Genomic DNA, 24,708 nt, shown 5'->3' with positions numbered 1-24,708 from the left:
CAGAGTGGACATTTGTGCGGTATTTGAAGAAAATACCTTAAAGCATTCTTCAGATGTGTTCATAAGAATGATCCACACAGACCAACACATCAATAGACAAACAACCCAAAACGCTACTGCCTCCAACCTTTGGATATTGCTGGTGTGGAGGTATAAAAAGCAGCCATGCATTATCTAAATGCGCTATCATTTCAAAATATTACTATGGTCTTTGACATGGCTTTAAAATGAATTTAAACAAGTAAAAACCTCAATCAACCCTAGACTGGCAAAAAAATGAGGCTAGAGTATTTTTGGCTCACACTGGCTGCTCACAGGTGGTTGAAATCTGCCCCTTTAATTCTTGACTGTTTTTAATTTTTAACTGCTACATTTTCTTGACATAAACAGGCTGAAATCCTTGGACAAAGACATTTTATAACACTTTTCAAGTCACTTTGTACTGACTGTTCAGAAAAGTTTGTAGTGTTTTACTCTGATGCAGTATGATTTTACAGTCTTCAAAATATGTTATTAATGTATTTTTATTTTATTGTAGTCAAAATCAGGTTGTCAGTGTTGCTGAAAAAGTTCAAAAACAAATACATATACTGTTGCTCTTGTGGGTTGTATTACTTCAGTTTTACCATATCCGTTCATTGTTTCTTCTACAATCAATAATTTGTCTTGTTGGAGTTGATTGAAATTCTTTAATATTCATACATCAGCCATGAGCACAGTTATCTAGAACTGTATGTTTTCAGTTAATACAGATTTTTTAAACACGTTTTTTTTAACTCGATGTAACATTTATCTTCAAAAAAAAAAATCTACTGACGTTAAATGTACATGACAAATATGGACCGAACAGTTGTTACTGCATTAGATCTGTCTTTTAGTACTGAATAAATACACTTCCTGAATGGGCGGCAGAACATGAAATGATGAAGGGCATCTTGTCAAACCACAGCAAAGACATAATCTTTAACACAACAAAGACAAAAATGAGAAATTAAAACACAATAAAAGATTGTAGATTAGGATCAGAGTGACAGTTTCATGGCAGATGTTTGCATCAGAGGCTTTGGAAAGTTAAAAATGTACAGTTGTTTTTATATAGAGGTGCTAAATGGTTTCCATCCTTTCTATTCAAGATTAATGGTTTGGTTCTGAAAGGAAACTGAAAAAGCGGATCTTGCTACACTAAGAATTGATTTACAGCCGTGCTGCAGCCACAGTATGGTGTCACAGAAATGCTTCATACTTTGCATACATCAGTTGAAGATTTTCTGTCAATATTGACTCCTAATAATTAGAACAGGTGACTTTAAGAAATGACTTCTTGGCCTTTTTTGTTGAGCTGTTTCAGTGTTTTTAATTAACTTCATTCATGATTGTCTCATGTGCTCAATCACAGTCTGTGACTTCCTCTTTCTACCCTGTCATGATAGACAGGTTAATGCTACTCTGTTGTTACATTTATACAAAAACCCTGTATTTGCCCATTTGCCCATGCAGCAACAAGCGAGTGCTGCCCCTGATAAAGCAATTCATCCCAAACTTCCAGCATCAAAAATGTGTACAGTATATTTGCATATGTGTCTCAAAAACAGTATTTAGTACAAGTATTACAGCAAAGTTAGCCCACAAAGGAAGCTTAAGATGCCAGAAGAGCCTCTTAGTGTGAATTCTACAAGTTTACAGTTTTACCCAAGACTACTACTTTGCTTTTCAGCACTTTTTAAAAACATTTTAGGAAAAAGAAGAACATCATTGAAACATCTTTAACGGTCTAAAAAATAACCAAAACATTTTGTGATCTTTTTTGGTATTTAGTCTAGATGTGATGAAAGTGAGACATGTCTACTTTCACATTTGTTAGCGTCATAGCCTTTTGTTTGAAGTTGGAGGAATTAAAGCAGCTGAGTTTTTTTTTTCAGGCCCATAGCTGACTTCATTAATTTCATACAATTTTGACAAAAGCTTGACCTTCTTCTCTCCTTTTCTTTTATATGACATACCATATCTGTGTTATTGAAAATGCTTTGGAGTGAACAGAGATTTTTGTTGTTACTTGTTCATATTAAAAAGGGTTGAAACTTTACAGATTTGGAGTGAATGACGTACATTATCTATTATGTTGTATTAGTGCTTTTTGCTGTATGAAGGGAGACTCTTATGTGATCCAATAAAAGTAGGTTATCAGTATGAGCCTTGTTTTGATATGTGCTGTGATCCAGCAGTGACCAGAGTTCTTGGTTTAAGTCCCGCCTCATGCTACAGCTGCTGCTCTAACACGTCTTCTCGGTGCTGTCCGTCGTGGGGCTGCTGGGTGTGTCCTGGGAGCTGGCGTTCGCTGCAGAAGAGAGGACGTCCTCAAAGCTGCCGCCGGTCTCTGGACCACTGACCTTTGTCTGTAAAAAAAATTAAACACAAAATTGATTGTCTGCCTAGATGCCATTGCTTCTCTGCTGTTATGCTGCAGAATAGACTCCTGGGGGCAGACTTCTACTGTCAGTTCAGAGTAAATATTTAACTCAAAATGATATTAAAAGTGGAAGTTATAAAACAAGAGAGAAGTTACCAGTAAGTCATTGTTTCTCTTTGTTTAATCTCTCTGTATACACTGTAGCCCCATAAATAAAGGGAAAACATGGCCAAATTCACACTGATGCAAACGGATGAATGGCTGCTTTTGTTAAGACTGTCTGCATACATATGTGAAAAATGAATCCAAACTATGAAAGAGATTTAAGAGGACTGTAAGGGAACAATTAAATCCAGTTCAATCTGTTCCCTCACTTTACTGACATTTTGGGAATTTTTTAAGTAAACAATTTAATTTTCTGTAAATAAGGCTAGCGGTTTCTTAAACAATCTTATTTGAAAAAAAAAAAAACAAGGTTGAAGGAAACTTGTAAAAATGGAATATATTGGGGTTTTTTTTATACAAACTTTTATCACCTACACAGAAATGACACTAATACAGTTTTTTCCTTTTGTAACTTCCCTTTTTACAACTTTATTTTTATCAACTAACACAAACCTTGATAGTGGACACAGTGCTCTCAACTTTCTCTTCAAAAGACTTGAAGCTGGGAGAATTTCTGTAAAGAAAAGAAAAATACTTTTTGTTTTAGAACAAAAGAGAAAAATATTTTTCCTCTCTAACCACAAACAGAATAATCTCTATCAAAACTGACCTTGTTGACATGTTCATGTTTTATCCTCCCTGATTCACAAACATGTAAATACATACCTCAATTCCAAAAAGCCGGGACATTGTGAAAAATGTGGATTAAAACCAAACATTGGGACTTCAGCTCAATTGAATACAACATCAATATTTAATGTTCAAACAGATAAACTATACTGTCAATTGAAAATATACACACATTCTGAATTTGTTGCTTACAATCTGTAGTAAATAAAGTTTACCATTGGGTTCTATCACATTTTCTTTGAACAACACTGCAAGTTTCTTGAGATTGAAGACAACAAATGGTGAAGTACTGAAAATGGATTTCTTTCACATTCTTGCTTGATGTACATCTTAAGCTGCCCAACAATGCAGTGCTCTTATTGTTATTTTACTGTGGATCATTATGTTCATGTTCATCATACATGCTTGATGGGAGACAGATGTAGACTAAATACAGGCCATTTTACTACCTACACTTTTTTACTGTGAAGCCATGTTGTTGGAACTACTGCAGAATGTGGTTTTGCATTGTCTTGTTGAAATGAGACTGGACATCACTGGAAAAAGACGTCATCGGGAGGGATGCTCAAGTTGCTCTAAAACTGTACATCTCAGTAATAATGGTGCCTTCACAGATGAGCAAGTAACCAATGTCATGGTCACTAAAACACCCCCACACTACAACAGAGCCTGGCTTTGCATTGATCACAATCTGGAAGGTTATTTCCTCTTTAGCTTGGAGGACTGGACATCTATTATTAAATAAAAAAAAATCTGAAATGTGGACTCATCGGACAACAGCACTTTCCAGTTTCAACATTAGGTCAGTCCATCTCAGAAGAATTTGGAAAACTTCAGAGAAGTCGACGGTGCTTCTGGACATTGTCTTTGTAATATCTACGTATTTCAGACTGATGCCAACTTTTAATGTAGCACCACCTGAGGGGTTGAAGATCATGGGCATTTGGTATTGGTTTTCAGCCTTGCCCCTTGAGATTTCTCCAGATCTCTGAATATATATTATTATAATATTATTATTTAATTGATATTATGTACTGTAAACAGTGAAATCTATAAATTCCTTGCTACTGTATTTCAAGGTGAGGAATGTTGTTCTTGATCTGTTGGACTATTTGCCCATGCAGGCTGTAGCAGGTAGAGAACCTCACACTATTGTCAACTGGGAATGACAGAGCTTTTCAGGATTGCTTCTTTTATTCCAATCATAGTACTATCACCTGTTACCCATTAACTTACTCATGAATGTTCTGGGTGTTCTTTGAGTGTTCCACAGCTTTTCTGGTCTTTTCTTGCCCTGTCCCAACTTCATTGGGATGTATTGTCAGCATCAACTTTACAATGTATGTACGTTTGTTATATTTCTGTGTATAGGTTTGAACATTAAATCTCATGTCTTTGAGCTGAATTAATTTGAACAAAGGCTGCGAAGTATCTGCAAACCACTGTATTCTGTTTTTATTCCCATTTTCCACAGTGTCCTAACCTTTTTGGAACTGGGGTTTCTGCATACAATAATATGTCCAAACATACATACAGTACATACATACTAATACCACGAACAGTCTGTTGTGAATTCAAACATGCATTAGTGAAGGAAACCAAAAACAATAGTGAGATGTATGCAAAAGAAAATATTATTTAAATGCATTTAACTTTTTATTATTTATTTCTACTTCCTTCTACTTCAACTCACTGCTGTTCATTCAACAAATACATTAGCAAATCTAAAACTTGCACATACAGTAGCATTCAGTAAATCCAGTTTTTGAAAAAGTGTTGCATAAAGCGAGCTTTAATTGTAAGCCAGAAGTTAGAAAGAGTAATCAAACAAAAAAGCTGACTCTCTCTCTTACATACACAAAGGAAGAAAGCACAGAGCGGTTACCTCATGGCGGGCATGCTCATAGAGTGTCTGATAGAGTAGCTGTCCCCAGAGAGCGTGGTGAGAGAGGAGGTAATGATTAGCACAGAGCGCACAAAGACACAAAAACAATGCAGGACAGCCCACAGAATAACACCATTTTTTTGTGCTTATTGGAATATGAAATTGAGAGATATATAGAAATATATAGCTGAACATTCCTCTAGTAGAGAATTATTAAAACAGCTAACAGCTCTTAGGCTGAAAAAGACAAAGAGATTCAGAGTAGTGTCATTAATTTCATGCATATATCTTCAACAGTTATTTAAATGATACTAATTTCAACTCAGAGGAGTTAAAGCCTGTGTGATCTTGCATCAGTCTCAGTTTGACGGGGCTGGTTCTGGGAAGGTTCATGACATTTTCCCCATGATTCATTGAGACATCAGGAGCTAAAATCAATTACATGTGACACTGATGTGAGACCAGCAGCTGTCCGAGCGTCTGTGCTCCAACATGGAAGCTGCATTTATTCAAACAGACTCAGATGACTGACTCAGTTTATGCTGTGCAGACTGGTTAGCGATATCAGCTGACCTGACTCTCATCTGTTAAGATCTGCTGACTGAGACTCTTTACTTAAGGTATGAAAAGTAATGTGAAATAATCTGCTGTATGACTCTTACCCTATGGAGTTTGACCTTTGGAAAGCATGAAGAAAAAATGGAAACAGTTTAAGGAGGATTTAAAGCACAGAAATCTTGTTCTCTTTGGTGGAACAGAGACCAATACACACAGATTCTATAAAAAGTAACCTCACACTGGGCTTGAATGAAGCTGTCAATTTCCGAGAAAAAGTGCAAAATTATTTGATGATAGTAGCAAGACCTATGACTTAATAATCTCAAATTTTGAGTTTTTGTTCTTGTAATTTGTGACTTACTATCTCAAAATTTTTTTTTTGTTTTTCTGGTAAATACAGTTTCAAAACAAAGGAGTTTTCTCAGAAATTTACAGTTCCTTTTTTGATGTTTATTGGCCCTAAAATGCTGCCATAGCTAATACAAACAGTGATAACTACAATACATCTTTCCTGGCAGTGGTTCGTTAACTGGTCTGACCTTGGGATCCACAGACTCCTTAATGAGAAATCCCAACCCAATTTCCAACAATTTCAAACCATTCGTATTTTAAAAAATGCAGTTTGGACCCTTTGATAGTACAAAATATATCAAGACAGTCTAGCTGCAGCCCATTCATCTCTGAAAGCCACTCTCACAGACTATTCACTTCAGATGATGCCAAAATACACGCTAAAACTTTCAAAATAAAATGTGATCAAACTTAGGTTTAGGGTCAAGGTAAGGGTCAGGCCAAAAACCTGATATGACAATAAAGCAAGGTAAACAGTCCATTTACAGGAAGATGGTCATTCTCCTTATAGACATTCCAATTTAGCCAGCAGGGATTACATAGCTCCATTAGCTGCCTTTGCTATGTAGATAATGTAGCTAATGGAGTTATTCAACTAACAAAGCAGCTATGTAAGCTGCGCATCTACATTATCTGCATAGCTAAGTTATCTTTAGCTACATTTGCTAAAGTGCACATTGCTAGACTTGGCTAAAGATAACAGAACTACATAGCTGATGTTGCTAAAGCTAAGTTCACAAGCAGCTATGTAAGCTACATCACTGGCTTATGCAGTGATGTTAATACCATAGCTAGCGTAGCTATAATAGCTTTAGCCAAGGCTAACTAAGCTAAAGCGATCCATCATTCATGTAACTATTTCTAAAACAGGTCTATTAATCCCAGATTAGATATCTGATCCTTTTGCCAATTTTATTTATGAAATGTTTCTTAGTCTGCAATGTTTGCATTGTGGCTATTTCATAAATGTTACTTCCAGACTTTATTTATAAATAAAGTCTTCTTCTAAAAGAAGAAGAGGAAGAAGAAGAAACTGGAAATGCGTTGGTACAGCAAATTATGGCAATTCCTTTCTAAAATATACAGCGTCTCAGATGAATGGTCAGAAATGTATGGTCTGCAGCCAGACCCCTTTCAAATACATGACTGAACACAGAAACAGGATAAAACATGCTTTAAGAGAGGCCAGGCATGTATGCATTTTCCACTGATAATGTTTACATTTTTCTAAAGATCTCTAGAAATTAACCTGTTTTCACATGAAAACCAGGTTTGTAATCCTGTGAAAAGAAGATAAATGAGGGAGAAAAAAAACTTAAATGTACTCAGGAAAATACACTTAAAAAATTATGCATATAATTCCCTCTTAGGGCTTTTGTACATCAGAGACCTTTCCCACAACTTTAACAAAACTGTTTGACCCACTAAAGACAGCTCCATGACCCACTTTTGGGTCCTGACCCACCAGTTAGGAACCACTGCCTTAGGGAGAGTAAAAAGAAAGCAAAACACCTCATATCACTCAGAGACAGGCCATAAAAAGTAAATATTTTGCCATGGTTAAACACGTGAAATGAAAGAAACTTTTTATCCACACTGATAGTGAAAGAAGTGACTTAGTGAATGTTTCAATGGAGTTAAAAAAAGTGCAGTATCCCAAAATCTTGTAGATCACTCAAACACAGGCAAGAGGAAAGAGTTTGTTTCTGAATGAGATATGAAAGATTCTTAAACCTGGAAATGAGTCAGCATTTTTTCCTCTCTGCACCCCCATCTCACAAACAATGAGTTTTTTGAATGGGCTTTTGTTCTAAAGTGAGGCCTGTAGTTCACACATGCTTAAGGGATTTTCAGATCTTGTTCTTTAACAGAAAAATACACTAGTTAGATTTTAAATAGGCCTCTAAATAAGACTACAAAGGTGTTCATGGAGAATAAATGTCAGCACACTGAGCCAAGAGGAGTTTTAGTCTCAGTGGTGGTAGGCCTGGGTGGTATGGCCTAAAAAATCGAGTCCCAGATTTTCTTTAAAAAAATTCAATCTACGATTTTAAACAATTTTTTCTTATCCTTGTTTAAAAAACATACACAAATGATCAGAAAAAGTAAAACCATGTTTTTCTTTAATTTTATGAATTAAATGTAGCAAATACCAACTGAATTTTCCCTTTGGGTAAGAGCAAGCTGTAACCTTTTTACTGCAAGGTTATATCAACGGGGGGGGGGGTGCAGAGGACTATCGGAAAATCTAGATTTTTATTTTTTAATTCGTCCTAAACAAAAAAAAAACATAATTAATCGATGAACCCGATATATCGCACGGGCCTAAGTGATGGTGATGTTGCCACAAAATCACATCCACTTATAGCCAAACTTTACAAACAAAGCTTTTTACTTCGGGGACTGTATGATGACAGAGAGGATTATCTTGCTGAACAAAACATCTGAGCATCAGATAAACTTTTGTTTGTCACAGAGCTTATTTTCTGCTACAATCCAAAATCCAATAGAGAAATCCTTTTGCCTTTTTGTTGAGGAACTAGCTCTTTATTTTGCCTTCTAAATGGGGGATACTTTATATGGTACAATCAGTAGATGGGGTCTAGAAACACAGTTCAAAAATAATGGTACACAAGGTTTTAACTGCAGGAAGGTGCAAAGATGATATAATAACTGAAACATATTGATTTGATGTGGTAGGATATTTCTAGGTTTAAAATAAACTTTTGTAGGGATGTGCTGATGCATCGGTTTAACAAAGGTATCGACTGCTATCAGCCATGTTGACAAACATCAGTTACTGGAAAATAATGTGGCATGAACAGATATGAGCAGCTGATGTTTGTCTGTTGTGTCTAATCAATTTGATGCTAGCATCTATGACATTAACGATAAAATAAGAGGTGTTTTAGTGGGCAGAAGAAGTCACCTGCTGGACAAACTGACCATTTTCATGGTCAAACACGAGGAAAAAATGTTGGCATTTGGAGTCTTAAACCAAAAGAAGTGATGAGAGGAACATCAGTGTCAGCCATCAAGTAAATTGTTATTTTGAATATCGGTATCTGTACTTATTTTTCTATTATTTTCTATCTTGTCTTATTGGACTGTTAAAATAGATAAGTTCGTGGTAAGATTTCCCTGCCCTTTTTAAGAACTCTGCATATATTGTATATAAAAACGTTCAACCATTTTAAAAGTATTTTTTCTTTTTTGCATACAATGAAAATTATTGCAGTGTTAATTATTAAGTCTAAGAGGATATAAAGTTTACATAAACATAAAGTATGATCATACAGAGAGACTTATAAACACTCCTCTGCATTATCAGCACTATAAATACACACCCTATGGACAAAAGTATTCAGCCATCAATCTTTGATCCAGTTCTTCCCAAAGGTGCTTGATGGGGTTGAGGTCAGGGCTCTGTGCAGGCCAGTCAACTTCTTCCACAATAAACTCATCAAACCATGTCTTTATAGTCCTTGCTTTGTACACTGGGCACAGTCATGTCGGAAAAGAAAAGGGCTCTCAAACTGCTGCCCTTCACTGGAGATAAGGGGCCTAGCCCTAACCCAGAAAAAAACAGCCCAAAGCAGTATCCCTACTCCACCAAACTTCACTTTTTGTCCTTATATGAACGCAGTAAATACAGTCTGCAAAACTGCCATTGACAAATAGAATATTGGTTTGAAATGAAAAAGATAAAATTCATTATAATGACAACAGTAATTAATCAAGCAACTTGCCTGATGCTGCTTACAAATATAAATTAATATGGAAACATGGGGTTTTCTTTTGAGCAGCTGTAGTTAAAATGTGTTTGTATGTGTTCAGTTTTTGGCTAATGGGGTGAAAATGAGAGAAGAAGACACTTCAAACAAATCCACAGCAAAAGTCCACACTTAGTGTGTGCATTATATCAAACCTCTGAACCCTATAAGCCTTAAAGCACAGGGACATACCTCCGAGGGAAGAGAAACTCTAGACCCACCATGCTGGAATGAGCAAAGATAAAGCATTGTCTTCTTTAAGCAAACATAAGATGCAATCCACCCAGGATAACCATTGCCCCTTATTTGCCATGCATTTTTTCTTGGAGTTGTGGTATCAAAGTTAAAAGATAAGTGTTTCACTTTGTCCTTGGATGTTTTTATATAAAAACTGGTACTGCCGTTGTTTTATCCAGCACATACTGGACATGATTTCTTCAACATGTACTCTCGCACATGGGCACACACTGGCTGACATTCTCTTTCTCTCCCTTGTCAGCATGCTCTTATAATGCTCTATTTACGTCCATGCACAACAATGCAGGCTTGCACACTTTGTTCTGATTTTTCAGCATCTCAAACGGAGCAAACAGGGAGAGACAGAGAGGCAAAGCGACAAAGCGAGAGAAAGATTCGCCTCTGGCCCTTCAGCTCCCACAGAAAGCAGCTTAATGTGGGCTTATGTAATCTCTACTTCCCCTGAGCAGGATAGAGCAAGAGTCAAAATCTGCCTCTCTGAAAGACGGGGATGGAAAGCACAAAAAAAAGAAAAGACTGAGAATACGATAAAAATGAGAGTGCATCAGCGCTGAAGGCTTGGTTAGAAAAGTTTGTAACAACTACATGATCCATCTTAAGTCAACACAGATACTGTTCCCGAAATGAAAAGAAATGACATCACGGTGTACCTCATGTCTCCAAACTTCTTGGTGATGGCGCAGCCGAGTGTGCTGAAGGCTGCTGAAGTTTTCTGACCTGCTGTGGACAGAGTCTCTGACGTCTTCTTATAGCTGAAATGCAAAGAAAGAGCATAAACAACATGCTTCCTACAAAAACACTATCAATCATGAACAAAATCTGCACAAAGTTTATGAAGAGAGAAATTATATATTTGAACATAAATGGATCTCTAGGAAGGGATTAATTACTACTGTGCACATCAGTGTAACATGTTCTCTAATAAAGCCTCACTGTCTTTGTTATAACCTACAGTGTTATATCTTTTAAACTCTTTCTGAACAGCCCAACCTCTTAATCTTGTCCCCACTAAAGCTGCAGTGCTGTAATCCTTATCACTCATTACTTTATGAAACAGATACCAAATTTAGAAAGGTCAAATCAGTGATGACTATATTCCACAGGTGGAGCATAAAGGATTACTCTAAATGTCAGTGACTGTCCATGTAGATTTTGCCTAAACAGATGTGACTTTACAAAAGTATACTGACTCTGTTCTCTTCATTTACTCTAGAAATATACACTTTAGAAATCTCACACTCTTTTTTATGCACACATAGGCTGAAAACATGTTTCTATTACCCATTTATTATTTCATGATTAATGTTAAGCCAACTGACACCAGATAGACTGTTTTCCATGTCCATGGCATGGGAATTATTTCACATTCAAGAGCAACAGCTCATACACAGTGTTTAAAGGTGATTGGACAATCGTTCCGTCTGCCACATCATTACCAGTCAGAGTGTCAAAACATGACATAGAAGGCTAGTGCTGCTGCCAATGAGTAAGCTACATAATACAAGCTCGACAGGCAGCTGTTATGAATGTTCACATCAGTGGAGCTAGCGATTGTCCTGCCAAAGCCGGTCAAGAGGAGAGCAAAAACACCTTTCCACCAATAGAAACTTTTAGTGCACTTCTTTGCTCTTCTTTAAAAAAAAAAAAACCCCATCACAAACCACGTAATAACACAATTTCTTACAAGTTTTGTTAAGTGCTCAAAGGGATAGTTTGGTATTTTTGAAGGGTTGTATGAGGTACCTGTCAATTGTAACCCTTCTAACCCCACTGGATCACTGACAAACCGAGGCAGTAGCGCATGCATTTTTTTTTTTTTAACAATATTTCAGGACCCATACTTGTTTTAGCACAACTATATACAACCCCACCTAAAGCAAACCGTCACTTTGATATGTTCTTTAAAAAATAGTAACAAGAGAATGTGCACTGAAATGAAGTATTTCTATGGGTTATACACTGTAGTTATTACCACTTTACCGGTTTGAAATGTTCATAATCCCTCAAATTTTCCTCATCACTCCTTTAATCTTAATCATGGATTTGTGACAATGCAAATTTTAGCTGTATTAACGATTTTTCAAGGATTTGCATTTGTGTCATGGATTCTTCCACTTGGCTTCTCTCAGAGCTGGTTCATTATGGATGAGGTGTGCGTGTGTGTTGTGTGTGTGTGTAAAGTGATCTTCAGGTTAAAGTGTAACAGGATAAGAACAGAGGCCTCAAGAGACGATCGCCTTGCTCCTCTCTGTCTCTGTGTCTGCGTTAGGGTTTACAGCTAATGAGGAAGTGACGCTATTTCTCTGCTCCTTTAAAAACATAACTCTAGGAAAGAGTTATCGCCCAGTTAAGAAGATCTGAATGATTTTAAGATGTTATTTTCACAGCAATGGGATAGAGGGTTGAATTTGATTGGCATGTACTGGACATCAAATGCACTATTATTGTTTCCAGTGTCATGGTGGGTCAATTATAGCCGCTAGCTCTGTGTAGCCATTTGATTTGTTTTAATCCGGTTTATTACAGGGCATGACAAAGATAACAAATGTGCTGCAGAGCTTACAGCAAAGGATTATGTCTTTTTAATTGGGTTTTTGATATCTGTGTTCATAACAGACTCTCATTTTGTAGCAGTCTTGCTCTGATGCTGCATGGCTTGTTCTTCATGTGTGTTTGCTTATGTGTTTGATTCCTGTAAAGGGCGCCCATGTTGACGGCAAACAGAGGAGCCGTTTGGTAAAGATGAAAGCATACACACTTCTATCTTCTGTTCACTTTAAGTCTTTACACTTACGCCGTTGAGGACTGCATGTCATGCCAGCCTCTGCTGAAGTTGTTCTTGAGCTCACTCAGCGGGTTGAGGCCCAGTTTCTGTTTGAGATCTGCATGCTGCTTCTCTTTGGATGACAAAACCTGCTTCAGCGTGCTGATCTCCTCTTCCAACTGGACACAAAAACATGAGACAGACAAGACAGTTGTCCTTTTGCTGTTTTACTTCTATCAAGCTTGTTGTTCTGTTTTTTTTTTTAATGTGTAAAAAAATACTTTGGTTAATTCTTGCTGAATCTCCTGTCTCTCCTCTTCTGTCATGATTGTGTTGTTTAAGTTGACTTCAGACACCAAATCTTCATCAGCCTCTCTTAGGGGCTCAGAGTCCCGATAACCTGAGTGGAATAAACACACAAATATAAACACAAATGATGAAATGGTCATTGAAACTTCATCTTTGATAAAAGACACAAACGACCGATGGGTAACGCATGTTTTTAATTCCAGTGTATTTCAAATATAACCCTCATTTTTCCTGTTTTGTTGTTTCATCTCTGTCTCACTCCACATATGTTTGCCTGTCAGCCTCTATGTCTGATTCAGTCTCTGTCTCACGGTTATGCAATTGTGGCTGTAGGCTGCAGAGCTGTAATCTGGATTTACTGACATGGATTATCTTGCTTTAACACAGCTAACGATCACTACAGACTGCACCCTGCGTACACACAAACAAACATTTGTGTGTGCAGGGCAGAAGAAGATGCTGTTTCTATACATGGGCTGAATTTAAAGTTGAAATGGTGGACTTAAGTGGACTGCAGCTTAAGGAAATGGACAGTTATTCCTCTAAAAATGTTGATGAAAATAAAGAACAACTTGCATAGTCCTAGTACCACAACCTGTTCAAAAAAGATGTTAATCTTCCAAAAATCATACATAAAATACAACAAATACAGCACCAAAAATTCAGCAGGAGGGACACATGAAGATTAAACTTTTATAAGGAAAAAAGATCTCTTTTGTTGCCACCCATAAAAACGTCTTCCACGCTATACTTACCTCATAAAACAAAATAATCTCAAATATACAAAATACATCCCTTATTAACATCAGATAACTCTCAAGATGCTGCATGAATCCATAACTGTGCATTTGTTTTCAAATACGAAAATTTTCATACACCTTAATTTTTTTTTTTAAAGATAACAGAGAAAAATACTTGTATTCATTTGCAGGACTTGTATGCATTTCATGGTGAATTTCTGACTTTGGCTTAGTCCCAGAACGCCAGTACACCAGTACACCCCTTTCCCTTATCATGACGACTCAGGACTTTTCCACTAAAGAGATTAAAAAAAAAAATGCTTGATCCACATCAAAAGGACCATAATGCATTGAAATGACAATCCATTTTGAGATTACATTATTGTTGTAATTTTAACCTTGCTGATGATTGTCAAGGTTTTTCCAGGCACTTTGGGGGCCAAACTTTCAAATAAACTAAAGACATTTTTAAATAACTATTTTTTTTTTAAATATTTCAGTTGTCTTTAAATGTACATAATTTTAAGGCTCTATCAGTCTAACAGTACCTGTATGGCATCCAGCCACAAGGGGGCAATTGAGATATTTTTGCTTATTATTTCTGTGGCTGTCATTCTGTCCATCACTGGATTTGATGCTAATATGCAATGTATTGATATGTGAAAACCCCCAAAATGGAAAACTGCACTCCCACAATCTTTAAGCCCCAATATGCTCCCATTGCTTTGTGGCATGTTACCAGTATGGCCATGTATGAATGGGATAAGCTAATACTGATGGCCCCTCCTTAGTAAACTCTGCCATAAGTGTGTGAATGTGGAGTGAACGTTGTGGCATGTGCTGTCAGTTTGAGTAGTAAGATGACTACAAATACAAGCTCAGGTCCATTTACCATTTGTTCTGCACATGTTCTGAATTTGCTGATGTACTGGGGGCTGAATGGGAATATGTGGGGGGCCCCCAGGCCTCCGGTTGATGATCCCTGCTGAAGGGGAAAGGGGTGTTTTGGGTCTGAGCCTTTTAGGGTTTCCTGATTCTCTTGGAAACGGAGGGGTATCATGGATAGGATGGATGCTCAACCATCACAAGAAGTGTTCAAATGTAAATAGTTTCTTCTTAAATAGGATTTGATTACATTGTTGAGTTTCATCCCTCTCTGTTGCCTTTTTCTTGTTTTGAATGGAGGACTCTGTGCAAACAACAGCCCATATGTGTATTTTCTAACAGTAAACCACCAAGCTGCTAAAAGTGTCATTGGTTGACTCTGTAAGCGATCCAAGAATGCTGAACAAGGAAGGACACGTCCTCATTATGTATTATTCGCCTCCGGTTGATGATCCCTGCTGAAGGGGAAAGGGGTGTTTTGGGTCTGAGCCTTTTAGGGTTTCCTGATTCTCTTGGAAACGGAGGGGTAGGGTGAAGTGCTAGGGCTACATGGCCCTTCATTTTCCAGAGGGATACTCCAAACTAAGAGTTATGAGAAATCTTTCTGTTGAATCATGGATAGGATGGATGCTCAACCATCACAAGAAGTGTTCAAATGTAAATAGTTTCTTCTTAAATAGGATTTGATTACACAATGACAATTCAATATCGTAATTTCATGTGGTGCATTTAAAAAAAAACTGCTCTTACTATAAATGTCCATTAACATTATTATGCCTGCTTGCCTAGAAGCCATCAGTGACTACTAATAATGTACACAGGCAAACATAGGCGATTGCCTCATTACACTTTTAAGGAGTATATCACATACGAAGTATTGTTTAAAATCTTAATGATTAATATATTTATTTTGATTTCAACAAGGGGCTAAGAGTGAATAAAATAGCATAAAAATAAAGTCTGGTTATTCAAAAATAAGCCTGGGGAGGACTCTTGGCCTCGACACAAAGTCCTAGCCCCTCAAAAAGCCACAAAGGCTACATCCACACAGCAGTTCAAAGTGCCCCAATTCTGATTTTTTTACTCATATGTGACTCATATCAGATTTCTTTTTCTGACAGTGTAAACAGTGCAAGTCACTTTTAATCCGATCTTTTCATATGAGACTCAGGCCACTTTCATGAAACATATCTGAACTTATTGAATTTGACTACAGTGTGAACAGCCAAACAAAAACAAAAGACCTGAGGAAAGATCAGAATTAAGTATTAAGGCCTGCAGTGTGAATGTAGCTAAAATGCCTTCATATCCAGACAAAAAAAGTTAGGTACCCTATAGATTTACTGACACAATGAATTGATGGAATATTATGTGGTGAAATAAGCTAACACAAAGAAAAACAAAATTAACAACAGATTCACAGCTTCAGCAGCTTCAATCTGATGAGCAATGAATCACTGAATCCTTTCACATATTTGTTGAGGGCAAAAATGAAACAGACAGATGGCACACATCGGAAAACAGCTTGATGAACAATAGAAATACAAATAAATGTACATTAATACCCCATGTTTACAGAAGACTTTATGTTACTAAAGAAACAGTTTTTTCACAGGGGAATGAAAAATATTACTGTACCTGCTCTGAGACGTCCTCTCTCTTAATATCGCAGCATTATAAACAGATTGAGACAGTAAAGTTAATGAAGACTTAGAAAAATCAGACAATGCCCTTTGAACAGAGAGCTAACTCAAATTAAGCTAACAGTTGAAAGCTTCAAAATCAAAGGCTAAAAAGGGCCTCAGCACCTCATGCAACAAACACACACACAAGTATAGGTCACAGTTAAACCATCTACAGCACAGCATGCACAGTACAAGGCAGATGCCTCTACAGTAAGGAGCTATTTCTGCCTCCATCACACAGCAGCAGGACAATCCCATTTTTGAAACCCCTATTGCTTAGTTAAGAGCTTTCATGAAGTGCAAGGGCATCTTACAGCAAATTTTTCTCAGGTTCACAAAGCCTCAATCAAAGCAATAACAAAAGATGGCGAGTAGAGACGCATTGTTGAGTTTCATCCCTCTCTGTTGCCTTTTTCTTGTTTTGAATGGAGGACTCTGTGCAAACAACAGCCCATATGTGTATTTTCTAACAGTAAACCACCAAGCTGCTAAAAGTGTCATTGGTTGACTCTGTAAGCGATCCAAGAATGCTGAACAAGGAAGGACACGTCCTCATTATGTATTATTCACCTACAAAATGCCAACAGGGGTTAACGGTTTAGTAATGGAGTTACGGAGTTCCACTTTGCTGAAAAGACTCCTCAATTCAAAATAACAAGGTATATGCTGCAGTGAACAGAGCTGAACAGTGCTTGATTTAGAAAAATGTCTAGTAGGGCCACAACATTATGAAGGGTGGGGCAGTAGAGGGAAGCTTGGGCAACAGAACCTGCAGCCAATGACAGAATGATTGTGGTCCATCACAGTAAACAGTACAGCACATAAATGAGTCACAGCAACAGCAGTCTACGCCTCCTTATGTATCAGTCTTTGTCATAACATCCAATGAAGCGATGGCCAACAGTGTAGTCACTTTGGTTCCGTCATGGTGGTCGCTGTGATAAGACAAAGACTGCTACAGCTTTTGAAATGAAGAAATTCTATGGTTTGAATAGGGAGCATTCAACTAAAAAAAATACATAACTTAAGAGTAGCCATGTTTTAGTCAATGTAAGCATTGCAGTGCAGAATTTTTACATATTGTACCATTAAGCAAGTTTTGTATTAGTAAAGGTAGGTGTCTTTCCAGCAAACACATGCTATAGTCATTTTTAAGCAAGCAAGTTTTCCTCTTGCTAACACAGGTTATATTTATCTGACACACAGTTTTTATTTATCACCTTGTGGCAGTTTCTTTCATCTAGCTACAATGCACTTGTGTTTAGTATGCTAAGGTTTCCCAGTAGCTTACAGAGGTGTCTTTTAAGCTAACCGGATTCCTATTAGCCAACTCTGTTTCAATCTGCTACTCATATACTGTTCTGTATAGCTTTATGGTCAATAAACAGCATACGCTGGTATCTTCATGTCATTTTCCTGATTCCTTACAGCAGTCACAAGTTTCCTAACATGTAACACAGGTATATTTTTTATGTTTTTATTTCGAGCTAATGGGTTTTTAATGGCTAGCCATGTTCCCTTTGATAGTATGTTTCAGTGTCAACTCGCATACTTCTGTACTACAGAGCACTTAATCACAGTCTATTGTCTCAATTCATGCACTGCTGTGTTACGCTAACAGGAAGTGACAACGGTTTAACTGCCTCTTTTTCTTTCTTTCTTAACAGCAAGTTATATGAAGATGTTAGGCGATTATGATATCAATTTGACGTCTATTTTCACACACTAGATTCACGTAAGTTGGATTTTATGTTGATATTATTCACATTTAGAAAATTAACTCATTTTGCCTTAAAGGCCCTTTTCTTGAATCAAACCTACTGCTGTTGTTAGTAACATGGTAGTTAGCTTGCAGATGCTAAACTGACTAGCGCATTAGCATGCTGACAGTACAACACCTGCTACGTCAGCAGCAGGGCAAAGACATTGTTCCTTGCTCAATTCTATTGAGACGTTTTTGAGTGTACCAGCAGCATACTAGATTTGACTATACTTCTTGGTGTGAACGCAATATGAGCACTAAAAATGTTTAGTATTCAGTACAGAAGAAGACCACTGAAGACACAGTTTTTTTGGCTAACAAGTTTTGTTCAGTTAAGGAAGTTCTCTATAGCTAACTGAGGTGTCATGTTAAGATAGGTACCTTATTATATAACAAGTGTGTTTTTTAAGTTATACAGGTTTCTTTTAAGCCAGCAATTGTTTTATAGCCATTTCTTTACAGCTTAGTTTCCTTTTCAGTGTTTCTTCATAGCTAACACTGGTTTCTCTAGCTAGCAACAGCTTCTTTAAAGTCAGATTTTTCCTTAGAGTTTACGTGGATTTCTACATTTCTAGTGAAAGTTCAATTCTGCTTTCTCAACATTTCTTTTTTAAGCTTGTGCAGTTTTCTTTTTGCTAATGCACTTTCTGTTTGGCTAGCTGCCCTCTGTTTAAGTAAGCACTGGTTGCTTTCTTGTAAAAGTGCTTTAAACTAAACTGTTAAAAACTATAACATAGTGAAAAAGACCTGAAGATGTTTTCATTTGTACAATTTTAGTGTAACTTACAATGATAGCAAATGGGGAAAAATGTCTCTAAAAGCCTGTCCTTATCGTTTGTAATATGATACACAGCTTTAACATTTTGTCCCGTTCTCTGGTATGTAAAGAATGCTGAAACTACTGAGTCAATGGTCTCAGTCATGGGTCACTGCATGAAATCAGTTAGATACAAAGTAAGCTTTGGTTCTGAGAAAAACTACTCTAAATGTCACTCTCTATGCTAGCGGTACCGACTACAGTCTTTCTACTGGACTACACCTAGTCATGTTGTAGGAATAAACGACAGAACAGCATTTCAGGAAATTTCACTTTGGTTGAATATTAAAACGTGATGAAATAGTACAGTCAAATCTGAAATTTTGTGACCCTGAATCAATGAGAAATATCAAAGTGTAATTCAATGTAATTGTGTAATTGTGAACTAGTGTCATGTATTATGTTGAGCTGATAATGGTTGTTTAATTTTGCTGTCATTATCAAATGTTATATCCAACAGACAGGAAGTTATACGTTACAGCTGCTGGGATCATTTGTGCACCATAACATGCAAGTTGGTTAATGCTTGCTGAGCCCTTTAAAGTCATTGTTATTTGAAAGTAAAATGTGATCCTATAAAACCTAACAATACAGACTTACATTGCTCAGACACTGAAGTCATGAATGCCATGTGGCATAACTCACACTTTTTCTTGCCATGATTAAGTGTTAAAAATACTGTCAAAGTGTGGATTTGTATAGATATTCCATTTAGGCTTAGAAGGTGCTGGTTTAAAGCCCTCTAATAAACAATTTATCCCCTTTTAATGTACTGGTTGACTAAAAATCAGTCCTGCCTTGAAATGAGGCCCCTCATGGCTCATATGAAAGGGCCCTTCTCAGATGTGATTTAATATTAGCAGAGCATGGATCAGCAATGTTGGCATCCTGGCTAACATTCACCAGAGCCAGGCTCAGATTAGCTTCAGCAAGTAATTGTTGGGGTCACATGCTCCTCCTTTCCTTCGCCTTACTCTTCCAGTATATCAACTGGAGCCCAACTGGCTTGGGCCCAGAAAGTTCTCCCCTTTATCCCCCCTTATGAGTTGCCTTGCTAACAATACCCCAATCATTCAATTGGATTTAGTTTCTCTAAAAAGCTATCACCCAAGATTACCAGATAAACACAAGGCAGTTGATCTCAGTGTCCTCAGAGGAGGCTATAAAGTGGTGACAGCTTGAGGTCAGGAGTAGTAAATATTCAACCAAAGTGAAAGATCTTCTACATTTCTGGTCTAGTCTACGTCCCTCTTCACCTCTGCGGTCCAGTTGCATGTCCCAAGTGGTGGACATGACACAGCTGTCAGACTGGGACTTTGATGTCTGACCCCTGGGATCATCTCCTGGGAGAGTTTTACTGCATCCTGCCACATTTGTCCCATTTTGGGCCACTGCAGCCAAATCTTCACCATTTGACTTCTTTTTATCAGAGTCTTCACCAATCCGGGAAAACAAACCTTCATGCAAACCTGAACACAGTTACAATTGGTTACATTGTCAGAAGATTGAACAGAGAATGACAGCATAATCTTAGTTAAATAAGTGCTGAGTATTATTTTACTAAAATTTAAGCTTAACTAGCAAAAAATGGAGGTCTGATTATGAGCCATGTGATGCCTTAAAAATCCAGTGAACAGGAAGTGTATCTTAACAGAATAAACATCTGGTTAATGCCTTTTGAGGAAGTCACAACTTCTGATTAAATGGCCAGAGAATCATTTGATGCTGGGGAAAAACAGGATTTTTGTTTAACTGGTTTTGAAATCATTTGCATTGGAACATTACTGCTATATACACAAATAATGCTTTACATGACAGGTCTGGATTCTGCTTCTCATGCATTATACAAGCACTTGTTTCCCAACTAAGTCATATCAGGAGGTAGACTCACAAATTCAAGGAGAGGCGTCTAGCTGCAGGCCGTACATTTCTGACAGCCACTCTCACATACACGTCATCTGAAACACTGTATATCTCAGACAGAAGTGTCATAATTTGCCAGTATAACATATTTTAAGTTTTAGATTTTTTTTTTTAATTAAACTTTATTCATAAACAAATTCTGGCAGTAATATTCATGAAATTACCAAATCGCAAACATTACAGACTAAGAAATGTTTCATTAATAGAGAAAAAAGGTCAGAGGTCTAATCTGGGATTTAAATATGTATAGACCTGTTTTAGAGGTAGTTACATGAACAATGGTTCCGATAAGCTAACATAGCTTTGCTAAGTAAATAACACTACAACATAAACCAATGTTGCTTAGTTAGATTTAGCAACATGAGCTCTAGCAAACACAGCTACAGCTAACATAGCTACATAGATAACCTACGTAGCTTACGCTGTGTAAACTTTGCTTAAGCTAATTCAGCAATGTTACTCCTTTATCTAAGTTAGCTTAGGCAACGTGAACAGCAAATGTAGATAAAGATAACTTAGCTATGCAGATAGCATAGATATGTAGCATATGTGGCTTCTTTGTTAGCTAAGCTTTAGCTCCATTAGCTACATAGATTCGTTATCTATGTAGTTAGTGGTACAGCTAACGGAGCTATGTGAGCTATGCCAGCTGTGTTGGGATGTTTTCATTGAGAACGAGCTTTTATCCTGTAAGGAGACTGCTTACTCTGCTTTTTTTAACATTTTGTAATCAGGTTTTGCAGGTCAAGTTTCTGACTTCATTGGTATCTTAACCCTTACTTTAACCCATATCCCCATTTACAGCTGCTTAAGGGGTAAAAACTTCCCTGATGGTAATTTATAAAAAGCCACCAAAGTGTGATATTAGCTAAAGCAGATTGGGGAGTTTTATTTTCTTTTTGGATCTCTGGTATAGGATATGACATAAACGATATAATAAATTTATGTTAAGTGTAAGAGTAAGAGAAATTCAAGCTGCCTCATACTAGAAAGTATTTAATCATCAAATAAGCGCGTAAGGTTGTCAGGATACTCAGCAAAGGCAAAGACGGCCAACTAGCTAAAATGTGTCTGTTATTGATGTATATTTTTACCATTTTTTCAATATTTACATTCACATGTGCCAAATGAAGTGAGTTTTGAACCTATACATTTATTTTGTCTTTAGTTTTAATATAAAGCCTCTTTAGACTCTGAGGAAAAAAAAATCTAAATATATTTTTATGTTATCTAAAAATGCTCTGATCCCAGCCCTGCTGTCTTTAGGTCCTTTGAAGAGCTTAGAGGACACCTGACCCCATCATGACTTTAAGCAGAATCCAATAAAGAGGTAAACAGCATCTTCACTGAACTTAAGTGTAAAAATCCAGACATGCCCCACGTTCTCCAGCAGCCAAAATATGAGCTGTCACTGACAAAAGCACATGCTTTTACGTCACTTCCTCTGATCTGATTTACCCTCAATGATTTAGAGTGGATTTCTGTTTTATTCCAATCTGGGAGCGTTCATTCTTACCATGCTCTCTCTCATGTGTGGATGAGTTAACCCATTCCTCTCCGCTGCCCCAGTCCAAAACTGTTTCACCCAGAACACTAGAGTACAATTCTGCAGCGGAGCAAGGCAGCAAGGTGAGAGGAGACAAGAAAACTGGTTATATACTGTACATACAGGTACAAACACTTTGCTGTTACCCTTCATGGCTAACAAAAAGAACTCTGATATGTTACTGTCTGATATAGACCTTTTGTGACACAGATGAACTTCTTTAAGCTGTGAAAACAGGATTTTCCTGATTTTTACCATACACACCATCACACTGGAAAGAAGAACTATGTCTGACAGAGTTAACAATGAGATCTTTTGCAACTTGAAGCACTTAAGCTACAATATCCAAGGTTATTGAGCAATCTGAGTCCTCCTGTTGCTGATGAAATCTCATTACAACACCACAGCAGTGCAGGAGGAAGCAGAGTATTGTTTCACTACCAGAGATTTCCTACTACTTCCATATTTTCAGAACAGGTTTGATCTGACAGGAAACCATTTTTTAAGGAAGAAAAAGTCCTAAATCTGATCACTGGGCATGCACATAAAGGGTGGATGGTATTAAAAAAATTAACCACCAAGTTTAAAAATCCCCAAATCCAGTGAAACTCCATGTTTTTGGCCTTTACTTTGAAATTTTGATTCATGGGGCCACATAGCAGCATGCACTTAAGAAGTTTAAGCATCACAAAGAAGTGCTTTTAGCCCAATAGATGTTTCCCCATTGGCTTTATCAGTGGTACTATGAATAAAAACCTATGTCACAAATATACATTTTAACCATGCCTCTCTACTCTCTGTTTCTCTCCCCCTTCCTTTCTGCCTGTGGTTAAATACCTCTGGTCACAAGACTCCCGTTTGGCCTGCTGGTCATGTGGCTATGCTAAATCAGAGGCCCGGGGATGGTCATATGGCTGAAAAATCAATTGAAGCTGAACTTAAGGCCAAGCCTGCAGATCTGTTAAACAGTAGAAAACACTGGACTGTATATGGCCTCCTTTAAGTCTCCTTTTCAGCTCTTGGTGCGGGAGCATTTTCATGACAGTGAGTTCAGAGATGTTTCCATTAAAATACTCATTTAAAGTGACAAAGGACTTCTAACCCATCATTAGAATAAGTTATTAAGCTAAACTAGTTTAATGGAAAAGACTGGCTGACCTTTAGTTACCCACAGGTAAACATTCAGACCAGGAATGCAAAGGAATGTAATTAACCACCCGAATAAACACACAGTACCTCTATCCTGCTCACTGCATTTATGTGGGAGTTACTGCACTGCGTGGCTACTTCATGCCTCATTTTGCACACTTTCATACCACAATAAACACAGGGTGAATCACACAGCAGGATGACTGGAGGAAAAGTAAAATAAAAAAACAAAAGTACATTCATCACCTGTGGTAGGAAACATCTGCATGTTATGACGGTGACTCTGTTTAAAAGTAGAACTAAATCCAGTTTTAAAGGGGTCAAAGTTGATGAAAATGGTTTCTTTATGGGAAATCATTTGTTTTTACCACTTAGTAAGAATGCATGCACTTGCTTTAAAATGACTACACATAATGGAAATAACAACTACTGTTGCAGGCTAGTATATTGATGTAAAATGGCTTAACTGTTAGCATTGCATAAACTAGATATGTTTGAATGTGCAGTAATAGATGCAGTAACATAGTTCGTGGTCAGGAAACAGTATCCTACTGCAGGACTTCATTCAGTCTGGAGTTTCCCTCATGTCTTCAATAAACAATAACACAAACCTTCAGCACACCTGCCAACTGCAGGACGTTGCATTTCTGCAGGCTCATGTTTCTAGTATTCATAATCTCATCATAAAGAGCATTTACAATCAGGTTTATGTGAAAATCAACATTGTGCTGCATATTAATGAAAGGCACATGTCAGTTCAAACATTTGAGGAATAAATGACTGAAGTGAGACTACTCCAGGGCTGCACAGTAAGTCACAAGGCCCACAAAATAATCCCAGAATTGATGATGAATACTTTACTTTCCTCTTCCTTCCACATCAGAGCAGTGACGTACGCCTCAGCTTTCATTCAAGATCAGCTCATTATCAGATCAACAGCCGACAACCAGCAAACGCAGCGGTTGTTTTGTTCTCTGTCAGAGAAATTAAAACTCCTCTTTTCAGCATAAACCCTCACAGACTCACCTTGTTGTCTGGTCTCCATCAGCAACAGCCAGGTGAACTTCCCCAAAACAATCTCCAGAGACAGCACGCGCAGCT

General features: G+C 37.4%; 1 protein-coding gene across 1 annotated transcript; it reads right to left on the bottom strand.

Annotated features, from left to right (window-relative positions):
* Positions 1 to 274: 274 nt before the first annotated feature.
* Positions 275 to 24,708, bottom strand: tpd52l1 (tpd52 like 1). Its single transcript, XM_041805474.1, has 10 exons — positions 24,634 to 24,708; positions 22,429 to 22,518; positions 20,246 to 20,422; positions 16,364 to 16,384; positions 13,073 to 13,191; positions 12,822 to 12,970; positions 10,678 to 10,779; positions 5,088 to 5,126; positions 3,026 to 3,086; positions 275 to 2,393 (listed from the first exon to the last, which is right to left on the bottom strand). The coding sequence occupies exons 1-10, from the start codon at positions 24,650 to 24,652 to the stop codon at positions 2,271 to 2,273; spliced, it is 900 nt and encodes a 299-aa protein (XP_041661408.1). The 5' UTR covers positions 24,653 to 24,708; the 3' UTR covers positions 275 to 2,270.

Source organism: Cheilinus undulatus, linkage group 14 (assembly GCF_018320785.1).
Source record: "Cheilinus undulatus linkage group 14, ASM1832078v1, whole genome shotgun sequence".
In the NCBI taxonomy this organism is placed as follows: domain Eukaryota; kingdom Metazoa; phylum Chordata; class Actinopteri; order Labriformes; family Labridae; genus Cheilinus; species Cheilinus undulatus.
The sequence above is the reverse complement of the archived record's forward strand: the minus strand, read 5'-3'. Positions and strand labels throughout refer to the sequence as shown.